The sequence below is a fragment of the Neltuma alba genome, unplaced genomic scaffold, assembly GCF_004799145.2.
Source record: "Neltuma alba isolate B1F8T4 unplaced genomic scaffold, ASM479914v2 tig00011497_pilon, whole genome shotgun sequence".
NCBI classification, from domain to species: domain Eukaryota; kingdom Viridiplantae; phylum Streptophyta; class Magnoliopsida; order Fabales; family Fabaceae; genus Neltuma; species Neltuma alba.
The window spans coordinates 19,587-38,220 of record NW_021636165.1 but is presented as its reverse complement, the minus strand read 5'-3'; the positions used below and the strand labels follow the sequence as shown (position 1 = coordinate 38,220).

The 18,634-nt window shown below is 33.3% G+C and overlaps 3 protein-coding genes across 3 annotated transcripts; all 3 read left to right on the top strand.

Annotated features, from left to right (window-relative positions):
* Window positions 1-629: 629 nt before the first annotated feature.
* Window positions 630-1,412, top strand: LOC114714249 (uncharacterized). Its single transcript, XM_028898981.1, has one exon. The coding sequence runs from the start codon at window positions 630-632 to the stop codon at window positions 1,410-1,412; it is 783 nt and encodes a 260-aa protein (XP_028754814.1).
* Window positions 1,413-5,619: 4,207 nt separating this feature from the next.
* On the top strand, window positions 5,620-6,816 carry LOC114714248 (putative F-box protein At3g10430). Its single transcript, XM_028898980.1, has one exon. The coding sequence runs from the start codon at window positions 5,620-5,622 to the stop codon at window positions 6,814-6,816; it is 1,197 nt and encodes a 398-aa protein (XP_028754813.1).
* Window positions 6,817-13,417: 6,601 nt separating this feature from the next.
* Window positions 13,418-15,720, top strand: LOC114714247 (putative F-box protein At3g16210). The gene is made up of 2 exons (XM_028898979.1): window positions 13,418-14,644; window positions 15,625-15,720. The coding sequence occupies exons 1-2, from the start codon at window positions 13,418-13,420 to the stop codon at window positions 15,718-15,720; spliced, it is 1,323 nt and encodes a 440-aa protein (XP_028754812.1).
* Window positions 15,721-18,634: the final 2,914 nt, after the last annotated feature.

Here is an 18,634-nt window from a genome sequence, read left to right as displayed (position 1 = left end):
CGATTCCTGTCAACTTTGCAAAATGATGGGGTTGTAATATTTGCTGCTTTGGCTCTGTTAAATATCAAATAGTTATAATTTTGGAGCTCAAATATTTGCATATAAACTCTGATCCAAAAGCGTAGATTTCCAAGGTTGACTCTATATGCCTGTAGTGCAGGCTAAAAGGTTGTGGCTCGGTGCTGATGGTTTAACCCAAACACTTTGATACCTTCCTCAATGGGGAGAACTGTGAAGCCGCGGATAGCCTTTCTACCTGATGATATAATCGTTAACATTTTCAAAAGACTTCCTGTAAAATCTCTAATCCGACTTCAATGTGTGTGCAAGCATTGGAAAAATCTTATCAAGACGCGGTCTTTTATAGTTCAGCATCTCCACCACTCCAGTTTTCAAAACCCTTTGCTCCTCATCAGATGGCCTTGTTTTATGTTCTCTGGCTTCCACTGGTTTTTGCTGGATCGTGACAGGCGAGGACGTGTAGTTCAGAATTCACAGATCTCTTTGATCGATTCTTACCCCAGTTGAGCATGCATGGGTCCTGCAATGGCTTGCTCTGTCTTAAAAGTGCACCTGTAAATTCCATTTTACTGTGGAATCCGGCAACCAGAGAATTCAAACAGGTGCACATGGCTACCAATCGTTTTGGAGGTACACGCTGTATAGGATTTGGGTTTAGTCCAATTGTTAATGACTATAAGATCGTAGTGATTTATAATGATCGGGGACGTGATAAGGTTTGGGGAGTGTATCAAGTTAGAGTGTATTCCTTATGGGCAAAATCGTGGAAGGAAATAGAATTTGGAAACTTGGAGGGTTTATATATTGACTCTTATCATCATAGTGTTAGTGCCAACGGAGATGTCTTTTGGTTCGGATTCAAGAGTGCAGATGATGATTATTGCTCAGTAGTTTCATTTGACATGGCAAATGAAATTTTTACAGTGATACCATTGCCTGCATCAGGTTATGATTGTTTTGTAAAAAGTCTTACAGTGTATGAGAACAACCTTGCTTTGCTTTGTACCGGATGGATTGCACAGAATGAACACTGCGTTAAATTGTGGGTGATGGAGAAAGGTTCACGTACATCAGGGGAGAGATGGATTTGGACTCACAAATACACTAGCAACATTTGTTCGGGTTTGGCAATGTTATTTCCTATTACTATTTGGGGCAATGAAATCATGTGCGAACCAGAATTTGAATCTGATCCTGAATCTGAATCTGAATCTGAATCTGAAGGCGAGGAGGATGATGACCCAATTACTCCTCTATACATGTTCAATATTGCTAGTAATGAATTTAGGATATTTTCTATCCCTGACTGTGGCAAAGGCTCTAGCCTAATAATTGAAAACTATGTTGAAAGCCTTGTATCAATTAGCAATATCCTTGTTGAGAATCCTTGATGACTGTAACAAATGGTACAATCTTCAATGTAAATCAGAAAGTGATTGGTATAAGATTGTGTTGTTGGGCATGTGATTAATCTGGATTGAGGCTTTTTAATAACTAGCTAGGATGCCTCTTTTTAATGTAGGATTCAAACTCAGTTTACCCACTCCATGTTTGGTCATCTTTATATGCATCTACATTACAAGATGATGCTCAGTTAATACACACATACATCTAGCAGGTACAGCATCCGTCTATGCCAAATAAAAAGAATTAATTTCATCTGAAATTTCAAATTCCATAAAACCTTCCAAATCTGATCTGAGAATTACATCTATCCCTTCCTATGATATCAGATTATATTTTTGTCTTTCTTTAAAGAGTAACAACCAGAATTATCACCTTTCCATGTAAGTTCTTCATTGAATTTAGACGCCATTAATGAAATATGAATGCTTTTTCAATATCTTTGTCAAGCACAATAAGCTTTCTATGATCAACGTCTACACTGATAGTTTACTGCGGTATCTGTCACCACCATGTTGAAGCGATGAAGTATTGCATGTCTATTTTCTTCTAAGGGATTTCCAGTGCCTCTCTCAATTATTCTTGTGTTTACTTCGTTTATATATATATATTGTCAAATTGAATATTCCATGCTTAATTCTCTATGTACGAATTATATTGCTGGGAAATTGTTAATACTAATTAACTTAGGGGAAAAAACTGAAGCTAGCTTTTATAATTCCAATCCTCATTAATTAGTTGGGATGCAAAGACAGAAAGAAATATATTGTTTTGTAAGAAGAACATTTCTTCCTTTCAAGCTAGAAAATGAAATAAGTGAATTAGTGATGAATCTAACAATCATTATACTAACTCTGGTCCTAATTATAAGACATCGTTTGTAGTCTAATATACAACAAACGAGGTCTTATAATTAAGACTTAGACTACAAACGAGGTTTTATAATTAGAACCAGAAGTAGTATTATGTATTGTAATTATGCTTGGAAGTTTATGACCAGAGGTGGTAGTAGATTTTGTTTTTTTGGCACGGAAAAAAAGTAACTTATGACAAAGGAAATAAGTGATTTTTTTTATTTGGAAGTGCAATATTATTATGAAGAGTAAAAGTATTTTGTATACAAATTAGAGTACTTTAGAAAGTTTCAATTAAACTAATGAATCATATTTTTAAGGCTAAAGTATATTTTTAGTCCCTTAACTTTACATAAAGTTTTATTTTCTTTTTTTAACTTTAAAAAGTTTGTTTAGTCATTTAACTTTAAGATCGTTAGCAAAAAAACAATGATAGTGAGATCTTAAATATTAGTAAAACATTTTAAATGCTAACATATTAAGTTTAATTTTCATAAGAATTAAGATTGTTACCAAAAAAATTATCATTTAATACTAGCGATTTTAGCATTAAAAGACTAAAAATATACTTTTTAAAGTTAAAGGATTAAATTAAAATTTTGTCTAAAAATAAAGAACTAAATTTATACATTATCCAAAGAAACTTTGTCAAGAAATCATCATTCTTTCAATATTTATCAACTTATTCAACATGTACAGATTGTGAATGAATGGAGATATATCCAACTTTAAACCTTCACACTAAGCCCAAACTCTTACCTTGAAATAGCTTATTTTTCCCTTAATATTCTCTCAAGTCCCAACCTTCTTCCAGGCATTTTAGAAGTTCGAGTTCTTGATATTAAAATTCCAAACTTCCTAAAAGGTTGAACAATACTTTTTGTTCCAATGTCTCCGTAAAACAAATAATGCACAAAAAAATGATGACCCGACACGCACTCACCCAACTGATGGCAAAAGTGATGACAGTTTACGTGCAATGGTAAACCCCTTACTCTTGAGTGTTTCACAGACTTTATCATTAGTTTAGAAGCAATGATCATGATTCCTTTAATAAATTGTACTAGGATATTTCTTCTATCCTGTTAATAGCAGATATTATGTATACAGTTTGGGGTGTGTTTAGTTCTCAATACAAAGTTGCAAACCATCAGAACTTGTTTTTGCCGATCCCCAATGGGAAGCCAAACATGCACTAAAATAATAGGCAATATTTTTATTTTTTCCAAAGAAGCTATAGAGATATCAGAATTATTTTATATTATATTTAACATTCAGTGAATAACTTTAGGAGAAAAAGGAGCAACCACAATATAAAGGGATTAGTATTTTTTTAATACAAATCAGTTTAGTAAATATTAAAAGATAAATGAATTTGAGTACTTTAAATAATGCAGAGCTTTGGAAATTATAAAAACAATTAATGTTTTAGATAAAATAACAAAATCTATTTGTTATTTTGTTGGATAATTTGATGAAATCGACCTAAATAATTGAATCTAAGTTTTTTTTTTCATAAAGAAATTCTATATATAGATTATAGATGTTTTCACCTTTTATGAATATTTGTGACATTTTAATATCCAAAGAATTTAATTATGACTTTAATGGGTTAGCATGGCACAGGAAGAAATATTTCGTGAGTGCTCTCATCATGTTGTTTATATTTCTGTTAGTTTAAAATTTTCTACCGTGGAATTATATCTTCTACTCTTTGGATAGATAATACGAAACGATTTTCTTCCTTTCTTTCTTTCCTTGGTTTCAGCAATGGCTTGTTCTGTATTTAAAACATGAGGGAAGAAAGATATCCTTTTCCCCTTTTATTGTGGAACCCAGCAAAAAGGTAAGAGAGGTGCATATCCCAGAACTATTATTAATTCTCGGTTTGAAGAAGACTTGTTTGGATTTGGATTTTGTCAGATTGATAATGATTACAAGATAGTGAGAATTATGGTTCCATATTTATCGATTTGTGACTAGGCCAGTGGAAGAGTATTCACTAAACTCTAATCATGAAAGGAAGTAGAATTTGAAAACTTAAGGGCGTAGCTTCTAGAAGTGATAGACATGCCACTGTTAATGGAGTTGTGTTTCGGATTGGAGGAAAGGGATGTGTGTTAATTCTCAAAAGGTTTATTGAGTATAAGAACAGACTTTCTGTTCCTGTTGGTAACTTTGGAGAAGATAAATCTTATTTGATTCCGGGCATGTTAGATCCAGCGACTACTTGGAAAAATGAAATTGTCTTATGTCATCTTTATCAGTCGAAGTATAATGTATTAAAGCCAACTTGGCAATACTAATGTCGATGAAGTTGGATGTTGAACTTTTATTGTTAGATTACATGTTTACTTGTTTCAAGCACTTTTGGAGGGAATGAAACATAGAATCTCATATCATTATATGTTTTTACTTTTTTAGTTTTTGAATCCTTCTTGCCAAGTGAGGTGGAATTATAATTTACATAGTCTTGATTTGGTAATCTATCCTCTTGTACAAAACTTTTTGATATTCACCGTTAATTAATTTCTACTATCGTTTTAACATTTAAGAAGGTATTAACTCATTCATTAATAGATTACATATTGCTCGAGGGGAAAAAAGGATTACATATTGCTCATTGCATTGGTTGTTATGGCTACCTTAATTAGAGTTTTAATTAACATATCTTTAATTATCTTAGTATTTTCTTCCTTATCATGTTAATTAACAGATATTTTCCACTTGGATATAATCCTCCGATCCTTAATATAGGAGCTATTTAACTAATTTGATTAGATTAAGAAAGTTGGGTAAGTTAGTTAATTATAAGAAATATACATTTTTCTTAAAACACCATAATGATCTTTCTTAATATCCTCCGTCCCTCACTTACTTGATTATGATTGAGAGAGTATTCATGGGCTAATTTAAGAAAAATTGATAAATATGAGAAATATGTCTTATATTTAGGACCAAAATTAACTTAAGAACTAGATCTTATATTAATAACTGAAGGAGGACTAAACTTGATAATTTGTTGATTTTACTGATGGCAAAAAAAATAATAATGTGTTTATTTTACAAGCAATACTTCTTTTTCCTTTAGCTCTTAGCCATTTTACAGGTATTTATTTCGGTCACAAAATATATTTCTTCTGTTACGATTTTCTCTTAACAATAATAAAATTTATCTGTTAATTATGGATATTGCAGGATCCTTCAATATGCTTCAATTCTTCTTATAAACGGAGTCACATAACATCACAAGTTCAGAGCCCTAGCTAGTCGGAGAACAACCTTGTGATACCCTAATATTGATTGCCACGGACGTCTCTCCTCCGAGATTCCTTTTCCAATGGCGGCCACCGTGAATTTGCAGGACAGGAAGGCCCACATAGCCTTTATTCCCAAGGATATTATGGCTAACATTTTCAAAAGATTGCCGGTAAGATCCCTAATTCGGCTTCAATCCGTGTCCAAGGACTGGAAAAATCTGATAAAATGTCTCATCAACACTCCATCTTTCATCGAAGACCACCTCCAACACTCCACATATCGAAACCCTTTCCTTCTCCTTGAACAATACCATCGCAAATTCTGTGGTATTCGACTCAGTGTGCTGGATTGCGATATGCGAGTAGGTAAAGTTCAAAAATTACCTTCGACTTCGATTGATTCTCTTTATAATTTTGAGGTCTTGGGTTCCAGCAATGGCTTGGTCTGTGTTAAGATTGAGAATGGTACAAATCCTCATCCCATTTTGATTTGGAATCCAGCGACTAGAGACATCATGGAGGTGCGCCCCAGAACTGCTGTTCATTCTCACCTTATTCACCATTACGGATTTGGTTTTAGTGCTCTTGGTAATGATTACAAGATAGTAAGAATTAATGTGTTTTATCCATTTGCTATTAAAGCCGTGGAAATGTATTCATTGAATTCTGGGTCATGGAAGGAAATCAACTATGGAAATCTAAGGGGCATAAGAACGAGTACTACAAATATCACTGTTAATGGAGTTATGTTTTGGGCTACAAGTGATGAGAATCGAATTCTTTCAATTGACCTATCAAAGGAAGCGTGTAAATTGATACCAATGCCTTATATACGCTCCTCTCTTAGACGCCTTGTTGAGTATGAGAACAAACTTGCTTTGGTTGCTCCCATAAAAGAACAGGATGGATCTAATTTGATTCATCTCTGGGTGTTGGAGGAGGAGGACACATGTCCATTTGAGGGCGATAGGAGATGGGAGTGGATTAAAGTATACACCGGTAGCTGTTTTACATGCAATTGCTTAAATCCAGTGACTATTTGGAGGAATGAGATTGTCTTACTACCTTCTGATCAGACACAGAATGATCATCAAATGATAAATTTATATTTCCTCAATTTTACTACTAATAAGTTCAAGAGGTTTGATCTTAAATCTTACTCTTACGACTTTGGCCATATAAGGAGAGAAAGACCTGTCTCTTACCCTAAAAGAGACATTGAAATTGCTATTTTTAATTACGTGGAAAGCCTTGTATTAGTCAATGGACATCATTGACTTTGAGGATTTTTTATCCTGAATTTGAATGTTACATTGCAAGTTTACCTCTTTTTTTGGGGGGTCTGAATTGCGGGTTTACTTTAACTAAACAATATTGGTGGGAATCCGCTCAAAATAGCTTATATATATATATTTATATCATAAGCTATCTTTAGTTGTTAAATCCTTCTTGGAACGTTATGAGCGAAATAAACTTTGTTTGGTAACTACCTTCTACACTTTATGTTGTAATGTGTTTTATAATTCTTCCTATAGTTTTAACCTTCTAATTAATTCATAAATTGTACTACTCATTGCATTGGTTCTTATCCTCTAGCTAGAGTAATTTTGTTTAACTTTCTCCTTAACTAATTATTTGTTTTCTTATCATGTTAATAGTTTTCATGAATATCATTCCGATGAAGGATTTTTTTTAAAAAAAAAAAAACTTACCAAGACTCTAATTAAATTTTTACACCACTGTAACCATCAAAACCCTTAAATTCTCCTCTAATTCCAGTTCACCTTATAGTCACTTTATTTTGCTGGATCGAGTGACATGTAAGCCCTTAAAGTTCCAAAATCACTTTTCAACTCATTGTTCTTTGATTTCATTGTTGGCTCTAGCAATGACTCGCTCTGTTTTGAAAATCTATTTAAAATATTTCCTCATTCCTTTTTATTGGGAAAACTAGCAGTTAATTAAAGAGGTCAGGAAGGTGCTCCCGAACTTGGGATTCTTTTTTGTTGTTATTACTATCTAGGATTTGGATTCAGCCCAATTTGTATTTTATTAAATTATATTTGGTTTATGCATGAATATTTCATTTTATTATTCGTGGATTAACATCTTTTTATTTAAATATTACTCGTTTTGAAATTCTATATCAAAATTTTGGCATAATTTCAGATTCCATGGATTCTTGTTGCCCAATAATAAGTCATTTCATATGAAATTTACATATTAAGATCAGAATTTAGATGCAAACCAAATCTATTATTTGGATACTTAAAATTTTATACGTTCATATTTGATCCCAATCCAGGCAAATCTTTTTTATTAGAATTCCTTTACAATTTCGAATACTTAATCCATCGTAATTATTCCAAATCTCAATCGGCCTCTTTTAATAAATACCCAAATATTTGGAGCAGTCACCCAAGTCGGATCTAAAAGGAAAGAGTTGGCAACCACAAGATAAGTGGAGTGGCATTTTCAATTATAGATATTGCAGTGATTCTCAATTCTCAAGCATATGCTTGCATTCTTTCGTTTTTTTTTTCCCCCTTGAAACAAAAAGTAGGGATACATTAATATACTTTAAAATGCATCTTATTATTTAAAATTCGAGAGAAATATTGTTTTCTTCCACATATATATACCCCTAAACGCTCTTTTCTTGGAATTCTTATTCCAAGTTCCCACTGGCGAGCACAGTGAAGCAGTTGTTCACCGAAGAACACTGTTGAGAGGATATCTCCAGTGACTTGGAACCATAATACGAGTGCTATTGTTTTGTATATATTAGATATTAGTTCAGGTAGTTACGATTAGATGTTATAGGATTTTAAATTCTTCAGATATCTTTAGATTACACACAGTTGTATATATATACTATCTCCTGTCCTTAATACACTTAACTAATTTGGGAGGATTAATGAAGTTAGTAAATTACTTTAAAATATTTCTAGAAAAAAATTACTTTAAAATATTTATATTTATTGTTTTTCTCTAAACTAATTTGTCCCTCACTTATAAATTGATATATAAGGAATTTTATCAACTTATTTTTACAACAATATAATTTCAAGTTTCAATTGTAATTGAATGGAGACATATCTAAAAGAACTTGTACCTCTGATCTAAAATTCACACCTTTAACTTGCTTATTTCTCCCATTCTCTCAAGTTCTAGCCTTTCTTCCAAGCGTGGCAAGGAAAAAATACACTTCTTCCAAGCATTAAAGAAGTTCGAGTTCTTGATGTTAAAATTCCAAACGTACTAAAATGTTGATTTATACTTTTTATTCTTTCAATGTTAACAAAAGTGCACCCAACACCTTATCTTATTTTTCCAGTGCACTTAACATTAGATTTTTTTAGTGGTATAATTTTATTCATGATTTATTAAATTTGGTGTAATCTCACCCATTTTTTAATTTTCCTGATATGATTATAATTTGGTTTCTTTGTACAAAAAATTAGGAAAATTTGGTTAAAAAATTCCTATTTGATAATTTAATTGACTAAAATGACCTGAATTTGAGTGAGTATAACTATGATCTGTGAGTACAATATATCTTCGACTGTATGTAACACATCTTCCACTGTGTCAGTGTGCAAATAACTTTCATATTGATAATACATTGTGCACAACAAAAGATATATTGTACCAGCGGATCATAGTTACACTAGCTCAGATTCAGGTCTTTTTAGCTAATTAAAATTTGAAATGGAAATTTTTAGCCATTTTCCCTAAAAATTATTATAATTTGATAATAGAGAATTTTGAGTTAGATTAACGGTAATATTTGAAAATACTCATGGCTTTTGTCCTTTTTCAGTTGAGACTTTTTTGGTTAAAAAATAATGACTTTCATTGCTGGATTTAGGTATTTTATGTATTATTTTGTTGTTGTTGTTGTACGTTGTTGTTATCCTCAATTCTAGATCTCAATATTATCTTTCGATCACCTGTGTTATCTTATCCCTAATATTGACCGCAACGGACCTCTCTCCTCTGAGATCGATTCCTTTTCCAATGGCGGCCACTGTGACGATGCCGGCAACGGAAGCCGACGTGGCCTTTATCCCCAGGGATATCATGGCTAACATGTTCAAAAGACTTCCGGTAAGATCCTTAGCTGTGTGGGCACAGATTGGAAAAATCTGATACATGATCTCATCAAAACTCCGTCTTTCATCGAAGATCACTTCCGCAGTTCCAGCTGTCGAAACCCTTCCTTCCCTTGAACAGTACCATCGCCGATTCCGAGGCATTTCCCTCAGTATGCTGGATTGCGATAAGCGAGTCGAAAATGTTGAAAAATTACCTTCTAGTTATTCTCCTTATAATTATGAGGTCTTGGGTTCCAGCAACGGCTTGGTCTGTGTTCAAATTAAGAATGGTATAAATTCTCATCCCATTTTGATATGGAATCCGGCGACTAGAGACATCATAGATGTGCACCCCAAAACTATTATTCATTCTGACCTTATTGACGAGGTGGGATTTGAGCACTACAGAACTCTTATTGATCCTCAGCTTGATGATTGTTATGGATTTGGATTCAGTCCTCTCGATAATGATTACAAGATAGTGAGAATTAATGAATATAATCATTATCAAATTAAAGCCCTGGAAGTTTATTCATTGAATTCTGGGTCATGGAAGCAAATACACTTTGGAAACAACTTAAGGGGCATATCTACAAGATATAGATATATCACTATTAATGGAGTTATTTATGTTTTGGAAAGCTATGTGGTGCGATGAATGAGTATCTAATACTTCCAATTGACCTATCAAAGGAGGAGGTGTGTAAGTCGATACCAACGCCTCACATATACGGTTTTGCTCGTGCAAGCCTTATTGAGTATGAGAACAAACTTGCTGTGGGTGCTTGCGTTCCTGAAAATGATGGATCTTATTTGATTCATTTGTGGGTGTGGGAGGAGGAGACATACCTATCTGAGGATGAGGACGACGACGAGGAGAGATGTGGATGGACTAAAATATATAGTAGCAGCCCTTCTCCATGGGGGACGTTAAATTCCGTGACTAGCTATTTGGATGAATGAGATTGTCTTGCTACCTTTTGATGAGATTAAAAATGATGGTCAAACAACAATTTTATATCTGCTCAATCTCACTACTAATGAGTTTTAGAGGCTTCCTGTTAGCTCTCACTCGTTCAATTTTGACCGAAAAAGGAAAAGAAGACCTGTCTCTTACCCCAAAGGAGACATTGAGGTTGTGATTTTCAATTACGTGGAAAGCTTTGTGTTAGTAAATCGGCATCATTGACATTGAAGATTTTGATCCTGCATTCGAATTGCAAGTTTACTTTAAACAAACACCTCTTTCGTCATAATTTATTTCTAGTTTTTAAATCCTTCTTCAAAGTTATGAGTGGAATGATAATTTATATAAACCTTGTGTTGTAATTTGTCTTTTGCAATTTCTGTTGTTTAGTGTTTTTTTAATTCTTACTATTGTTTTATAACCTTTGAGGTGTTATTACTTGGTCTGGTAACATGATAGCTACAGAATTGGTCCCAAAAAAAAAATCGTAACTAGGGAAAACAACAGGATATGAGCGCTGATTTATAATTTGGTGGCCAAAAATAGGATTAACATATGAATTCGCGCGCATCAATTAAACGGCCTATTTTTTTTCCCTTTCTTTTTCTTGTTCTCCATTGATATAATGAGATTTTGTACCATGTGGGGTAACAAAAGTGAACTAGAGATTTAAGTATATTGTTTTCTCAATTATAATACGATTTGCCCAGCGAGGGACTTTTACGTTACTATTTCGATTAATTAAATATTCTAAGTTCTTTTACTTGATAGGAGTTTCATTTCATTCATTTTTCGATAAGCTATAGTCATTTCATCATATCATCAATTTTTATATCGAACATATTTAATTTCAGCATCTTCAGTCCAAAAGGAAAAAATTCCAGCATTCCACGAAAATAATCCAAAAATTACAGTAAAAACCAAATCAAATTCAAAATCTAAGCAAACAAGACTAGTTTTATTTGGAAAAAACCATAATTAAATCCGCTTGAAATATTCAAACTCAAATTAAGGCCTGCACTTTTAACAAATTTCTAATTAGGCCAAGAGGCCTCATTAAGGTTTTTTCTAATATTGTTAAAAGACTAAAATACCCTTTCATAATTTAAAATAATATTGTTTTGAGAAAACAAATTAAACCATGAAAACTTGACATTATATAGTTTCTATTTATAAAAAACATTTTACATTGAAAAATTTGGAAATACTACGAGCAAAAAATTGATAATGCATAATATAATATTTTATGCTAACTCTAATATATTGATAAGAAATTTATGGGAACAAGGACTTTTCTTTTTGCAATAGGAACAAGGACCTTTTAATTACTTCATTCCAATACTATTAAATTAATTAATAATTTTTTGAAGGAAATTTTTTTCTTATAGTTAAAAAATCAGAATCTTAAGGTATTAGTAGATTTCCGCATCAAATTTGTCATTTCTTTCTTAAGTGCTTTGCTATGTCTACCATATAAATGTTCTCATCATATTATATTTTATAACATCATTACTAGAATTCATAGTAATAATTAATATGAGTTTGTATTAGAAATCTAAATAGTTTTTCAGCGTTTAATGGGACGAATGGAATAATATGAATTGTTTAATATAAATTTATACAAAAAAATACATTTTAGCCTTTTAACAACATACAAAGCAAGAACATGTGAAGCTGATAAATCATCTAGCAGCATCTCAAGAAAAAAGAAGCTAGCTCAAATTAATTGAAGCAATTTAATTTGCCAACTTAAAATGATATTTCAGTCTTTTAACAACATTCAAAAATTCCTAATAAGGCCCCTTGGCCTAGTTAGGGATTCGTTAAAAGTGTATGTCTTAATTTAAATTTTGATATTTCAATTAGATTTAATTAACTGGGATTCTCCCTATTATTTATACAAAATGTTTGATGAGAATGATCTTAAATATCATATAATGACCAACAAGAGTTTGGTCTAGCGGAATAAGATGGGCCCTCACAATGTTGCAAACCCTCACAATGTTGGCATGTTATGAATCAAGATTTGATATTTAGTACCCGATCCTGTCTTGAATAAGAAAATGTTATGAAACTCTTATTTAAAAAATAGAATTTTGAGTAAGATTTTAATAAAAAGAAGTTAACTATCGTAATAAATTATGGAACAATAATTACTTAAATCAAATAAATTTCGATTGAAATCTACCAAATATCGTAATGAATTAAAATTGAATAAATAAGGAAATTATTTTTAAATTAATCAACATTTAATGACAATCAATACGGAGTAAAATCAACGGTAATATGTCAAAATAATTATGACTTTTTTCCTTTTTTTCGTTAAAATAATAATGACTTTCATTGCTGGATTTAGATATTTTATATATCTCTCTTTTTTTTTTAAATATAATCCTCAATTCAGTTTAGTCTATCTAGATTTTTTTATTCTCAAACTGAAAACAAACAAATACTCTAAATTAGAAATATTATAAAAATAATAATTTTACTCTCATTTCTCATTATTATCTTTCGATCACCTCTGTTATCTTATCCCTAATATTGATTTGATTGTTTTGTTGAAATCCTCTTCGGGTAGATCCAATCAAATTGCGATGGCAAAAAAAAAAAAAAATCCGATAAAACTGGCAACCCCCTTGGGAAAGGGAATCTCCCCACTTCGCATTAGCCTAGAAACCGGTACAACAAAAGCCTTCGCCTTCCCCCGCAAAAGGAGTCACACCATCATAAGTTCAGAACCCTAGTCGGAGACCAGCCTACCGATAGCCTAATATTGACGGCAACGGACATCTCTCCCCTGAGATTCTTTATCCAATGGCGGCCGCTGTGACGATGCCGGAAATGGAAGCCCAGGCAGCCTTTATTCCCAAGGACATCATGGCTAACATTTTCAAAAGACTTTCGGTAAGATCCTTAACTCGCCTTCGATGTGTGTGCACACATTGGAAAAATCTGATAAATGATCTCATCAAGACTCCGTCTTTCATCGAAGATCACTTCAACTATTCTAGCTGTCGAAACCCTTTGCTTCTCCTTGAACAGTACCATCGCAGATTCCGAGGTATCAGCCTCAGAGTGCTGGATTGCGATATGCGAGTCCAAAAAGTTCAAAAATTGCCTTCTACTCATTCTCTTTATGATTTTAAGGTCTTGGGTTCCAGCAATGGCTTGGTCTGTGTTAAAATTGAGAATGGTATAAATCCTCATCCCATTTTGATATGGAATCCCGTGACTAGAGACATCAGAGAGGTGCGACCCAGAACTATTGTTCATTCTGACCTCATTGCCGAGGTAGGATTAGAGTTCTACAGAACTCACATTGATCCTCGTGAGCTTGATGACCGTTATGGATTTGGGTTCAGTCCTCTTGATAATGATTACAAGATAGTGAGAATCAATGAATATAATCATTATGATATCAAAGCCGTGGAAGTTTATTCATTGAATTGCGGGTCATGGAAGCACATAGACGTGGGAGACGACCTAGATGGGATATCAACATTATATAGATATATCACTATTAATGGAGTTATGTTTTGGCAGGTTATGTGGTGCGAAGATGAGTATCTAATACTTCCGATTGACCTGTCAAAGGGGGAAGTGCGTAAGTTGATACCAATGCCTGACATAGGCGGTTTTCGTCGTACAAGCCTTATTGAGTATGAGAACAAACTTGCTGTGGTTGCTTGCGTCGTTGAAGAAGATCATGTATCTATTCTGACTCATTTGTGGGTGATGGAGGAGAACGGCAGGAGATATGGATGGACTAAAATATATACTAGCGGCCTTTCTCCATGGGGGACGTTAGATCCCGTGACTATTTGGATGAATGAGATTGTCTTGCTCCCTTTTCATGAGATTGAGAATGATGGACATGAAACAATTTTATATCTGCTCGATCTCACTGCTAATGAGTTTAAGAGGCTTCCCGTTAGATCTCACTCTTCCAATTTTGACCCAGCAAGGAAAAGAAGACCTCCCTCTTGGATCAAAAGAGATATAGATACTGAGATTTTCAATTACGTGGAAAGCTTTGTATTGGTAAATCGGCATCATTACAATTGAAGAATTTTGATCCTTCATTCAAATTGCAAGTTTACTTTAATCAAACACTTTGAGTTTTAGTGGAAATTCAGGTCATAATTTGTTTATAATTGTTAAATCCTTCTTCAAAGTTATGAGTGGAATAATCATTTAGATAAACTTTGTGTTTCAATCTCACTACTGATCAGCGTAAGACGTTTCCTATAAGATCATATTATCATAATAGAATCAATTTTGAAATTTTCAATTACGTGGAAGTTGGCAATATCAACATCGAAAAAGTTTGATCCTGAATCATAATTGTCAAATTGCAAGTTTACTTGGCTTGTTTCAAGCGCCGGTGGAAATTTAATGAATCCATAATAGCTTATGTCATTTTATGCGTCGTACCGTAAAAACCTTCTTGCAAAGTTATGTGGAATATGATTTACATAAACTTGATTTGATAATATGTTTTATTTTGTAATTTCTTTGATATTCACTGTCACTTAATTCTTACTGTTGTTTTAAGGTTTGAGATATTAATTCATTAGTTAATACATTGCACTACTTAGCTGCCCTCTAAATTAGATTTTTATTTACTCATGCCTAGCTGAGTATTTGTTTCCTTTTCATGTTAATAATTAACAGATGTTCTCCACTGTGATTTAGTAAACTTTATTCATGTTATAAGTAATTCATCTAATTCGACCAACTTTTGTTCAATTTACAGTAAGCTATTTTGATTACAAATATTTCTTTCCGTATGATTAGATCTTTATATTTGAGCCATTCTCTTCTTCGTCTTCTCTCTTCTCTTTTTACTCCCAATCTTTGGTGAACAAACCATCTCTCTGACTGTTCTTCCTTAATCTCTTACCTCTATTTCTTACCCACTAACATCCTCCTCTAATCATCTCTATGGTGACAAGTCCCAAAGCTGCCGCAAACGAAGCCTTGTTGTGAATTTGGCTACTGACCACGTCTCCGTTATTCAGTCTGCTCCACTTCTGCCACCGTCTCCTGTAAACGGAGGTCATCCCGGCGATCTTATGCCGTCTCTGAAGCTTGTGGATTTCTTTCCTCAGCTATAAAACTTGTGTATTTTTGTTGATTGAGCGATTTGGAAGCTACAGACTTGGAAGCGAAGCATATGATCAGCTAAATAATACTCCTCCGGTCCTTAATATAAGACCCATTTAACTAATTTGATTACATTAAGGAAGTTAGGTAAGTTAGTTAATTATAAGAAATGTGACACGTTTTTCCTAAAATACCATAATCATCTTTTTTAATACCTCATTTTCCTCTTCTACTTGATTATGGTTAAAGGAGTATCCATAGGGGTAATTTAGAGAAAATTGATAAATATGAGAAATGGGTCTTATATTTAGGACCAAAACCAACTCACTAATTGGGTCCTATATTAAGGACCGGAGGAGTAATTGGTATATTTTCCTATAATTACTCTACAATATACATGCTCTCTTGTTGTTGTTGTTGTTTTGTTTTTTTTGGTCTCTGGATTTTCTTTCTAATTCGATCCATTTCCCTTTTCCTTATTCAGCTTTATTGTTCCAAACTTTGCTATGTCTCGATAATATGCGCTTGGACTGAAATATTTTTCTTCATAAATGAAAAACACTTCATATAGACCAAAAATTTGTTGGTTTCCTGAATCGAAATCTTTGTACTTGTCCATGCTCATTCAAGATTGATGGTTTTTCCCGGCTGCACAGGAGGGATATTGGGTTCTTAGATAAAAGCCATGCGTCAAGCATGCTCGTACTTTGTGATGACTCACAACTTCCAGATAATGTGATTGTTGAAGATTAAGGAGGCGAAGAATATTGCTGCAATGGCTGTTAGTAGTCCAAGTGCAATGGGAAAAAAATTTGCTCATACAGTGGAGGCCCTGCATAATTCTTTACAGATCAGCGGAGATGGTTTTTCTTAACTAATAGGAGTCAGAAGAGGAGAGAGAAACCTTGCAGAGAATGGGCCGATGATGTGGTGCACTGTGGGCTTTCAAATTGATTAGACGGACAAGATTTAGAGATTCTGAGGGATTAGGAGGGAAACGACGCTCAGAAGATCCGGACCAGTGGAGGGATCGGTATTTTCAATACAAATCATTTTAAAAGTACAAAGCTTTTGAAAGAATAAAAACCAAATGTTTAGTTTTTAGTTGTTAAATCTTTCTTGCAAAGCTATGAGCGGAATGATAATTTATGCAAACTTTGTTTGATAATCAGTCTTCCACAATTTCTGTTGTTTAGTTTTTTTTTTTTTTGCTTTTTTTTTTATTCTTATTGTTCTTTTAATGTTTGAGGCATTATTACTTGATTTGGCAAAACATCGTAATTATAGAAAACAACAGGTTGAGGACTGATTTACATATTGGTGACCTTGTTTAGGGTAAGAGAGAGGTCTTCTTTTCCTTATTATGACTTTTAGTAATTTCCCTTGCTAGACTTATATATTTTTATATGCATGTTTTTACAAAAAAAAAAAAAAAACAATCCTCTTTGATTCGACTTAGTCAAATAGGATCTTTCATTCTCAAAATCGCACCAACCAAATAAATAAATTAAAAATATTACAAAGATATTTTAATTAGAGAAAAGCCTAAAAAAATCGAATCAAGCTTACTTTGGTTTGGTTAGATTTCTGCGCAGTATAGATTTGAAGAGAATACTGACTTCTTCATGCCTGTCGTAATTCTCGATCATATCTTCTAATTAAACAGACTAGAAGAACGTACGGCGGAAAACTCCAGCTTAAGGGTGCTTTCTCTCTACGAACTATTGCCGCTGGAATTGGAATTTGCGCAGAAATAGTTCTAGTTGTTTTCTGGGTGCATGGTTTTGGTAAAAAAAATTTCAGCTCAGACTGCTTTAGAGGCTGAGCGTTTGAGGTTCTAATGTCAAGTGAAAATTTTAACGGTACACAGGTTGGTATTGAAACTGATTGTGAAATACTCCTCCCGCCCTAAATATCATATCCATTTTATAGTGTAATTTATACTATAAAATAGGTCTTATATTAGGACCAGAGGAGTAGTTTAGCATCTAACTTTAGTCTCCATTGTTGGTTTAGAATGGCGGTGCATCCCAGTAATGAACGAAGGAGATTATTGCAATATAATGATTCAGAAGAATGGCAGTGCTTGGTTTGTATGATCTCGTCGAGGCTGAGCAAAACTATGCTAGGGATATTGGCTAGAGGCTTTTAAGAGCTAATTTCTTCTTGTATCAAAAAAGAAAAAACAAAAAAGAAGTGGTGTTGATGATGATGTCGTCCATCATACGTTAAACATGCATTTTATATCCTTCTTCTTTACTTACATTATTCTCTACAAATCTCTGGTCTCTCACTGCCCACTATGGCCCTTGATCCTTCTAATTGTGAGTTCAAGGATGGAGAATCCAAAGAGTTTTGGCAGCCACAACACTAAATTTAGTGGCGAAAAGAAGGAATTTTGCAGCATGAGAGAAAATGGAAAGCTAAAATAATGTCGAAATGAGGAAATATAAAATGGGGATAGAGAAATATAATGTAAATATATGTCTGCTATCATGTGGGGGATAAATAAATAGAGGCATATTTTGAATAAACCAAAAAGAAAAGGGAGTAGTGAGAATTAACTAAAATGATGATAGATTCAACCCTCTAGCCATCATTGCTCCAGCTTATAAATGTGATAACAATCACAAGACCGCAAGAAGATGAGGGGAAAAAAAAGGATTTTTCTCCAATTGAGCCTTCTCTCTCTTTTTCCAAAACAACTTATTGCAATGAACTAAGATGATAGAAGAGCTCTCTACCTTGCCGTCTTTCTTTACTGGGAAATTTTGAGTCTGTTTCTCTAATCCTTACTCTCCTATTTATAGGCTCCACCTAGGATTTTTCCTATTTTTTCCTAAATTTCGTTCTTTTAATTTCTTGAATTATGACTCATAATGTAACTTCCTATTTAAGTACCAAATCATCATCAAATTGTGGTTT

Coding starts and splice junctions, on each gene's coding strand:
- LOC114714249 (XM_028898981.1), top strand. CDS start 630: ATGGCTACCAATCGTTTTGGAGGTACACGCTGTATAGGATTTGGGTTT.
- LOC114714248 (XM_028898980.1), top strand. CDS start 5,620: ATGGCGGCCACCGTGAATTTGCAGGACAGGAAGGCCCACATAGCCTTT.
- LOC114714247 (XM_028898979.1), top strand. CDS start 13,418: ATGGCGGCCGCTGTGACGATGCCGGAAATGGAAGCCCAGGCAGCCTTT. Junction 14,645..15,624: donor ACGTGGAAAGCTTTGTATTG/GTAAATCGGCAT, acceptor TCCGTTATTCAG/TCTGCTCCACTTCTGCCACC.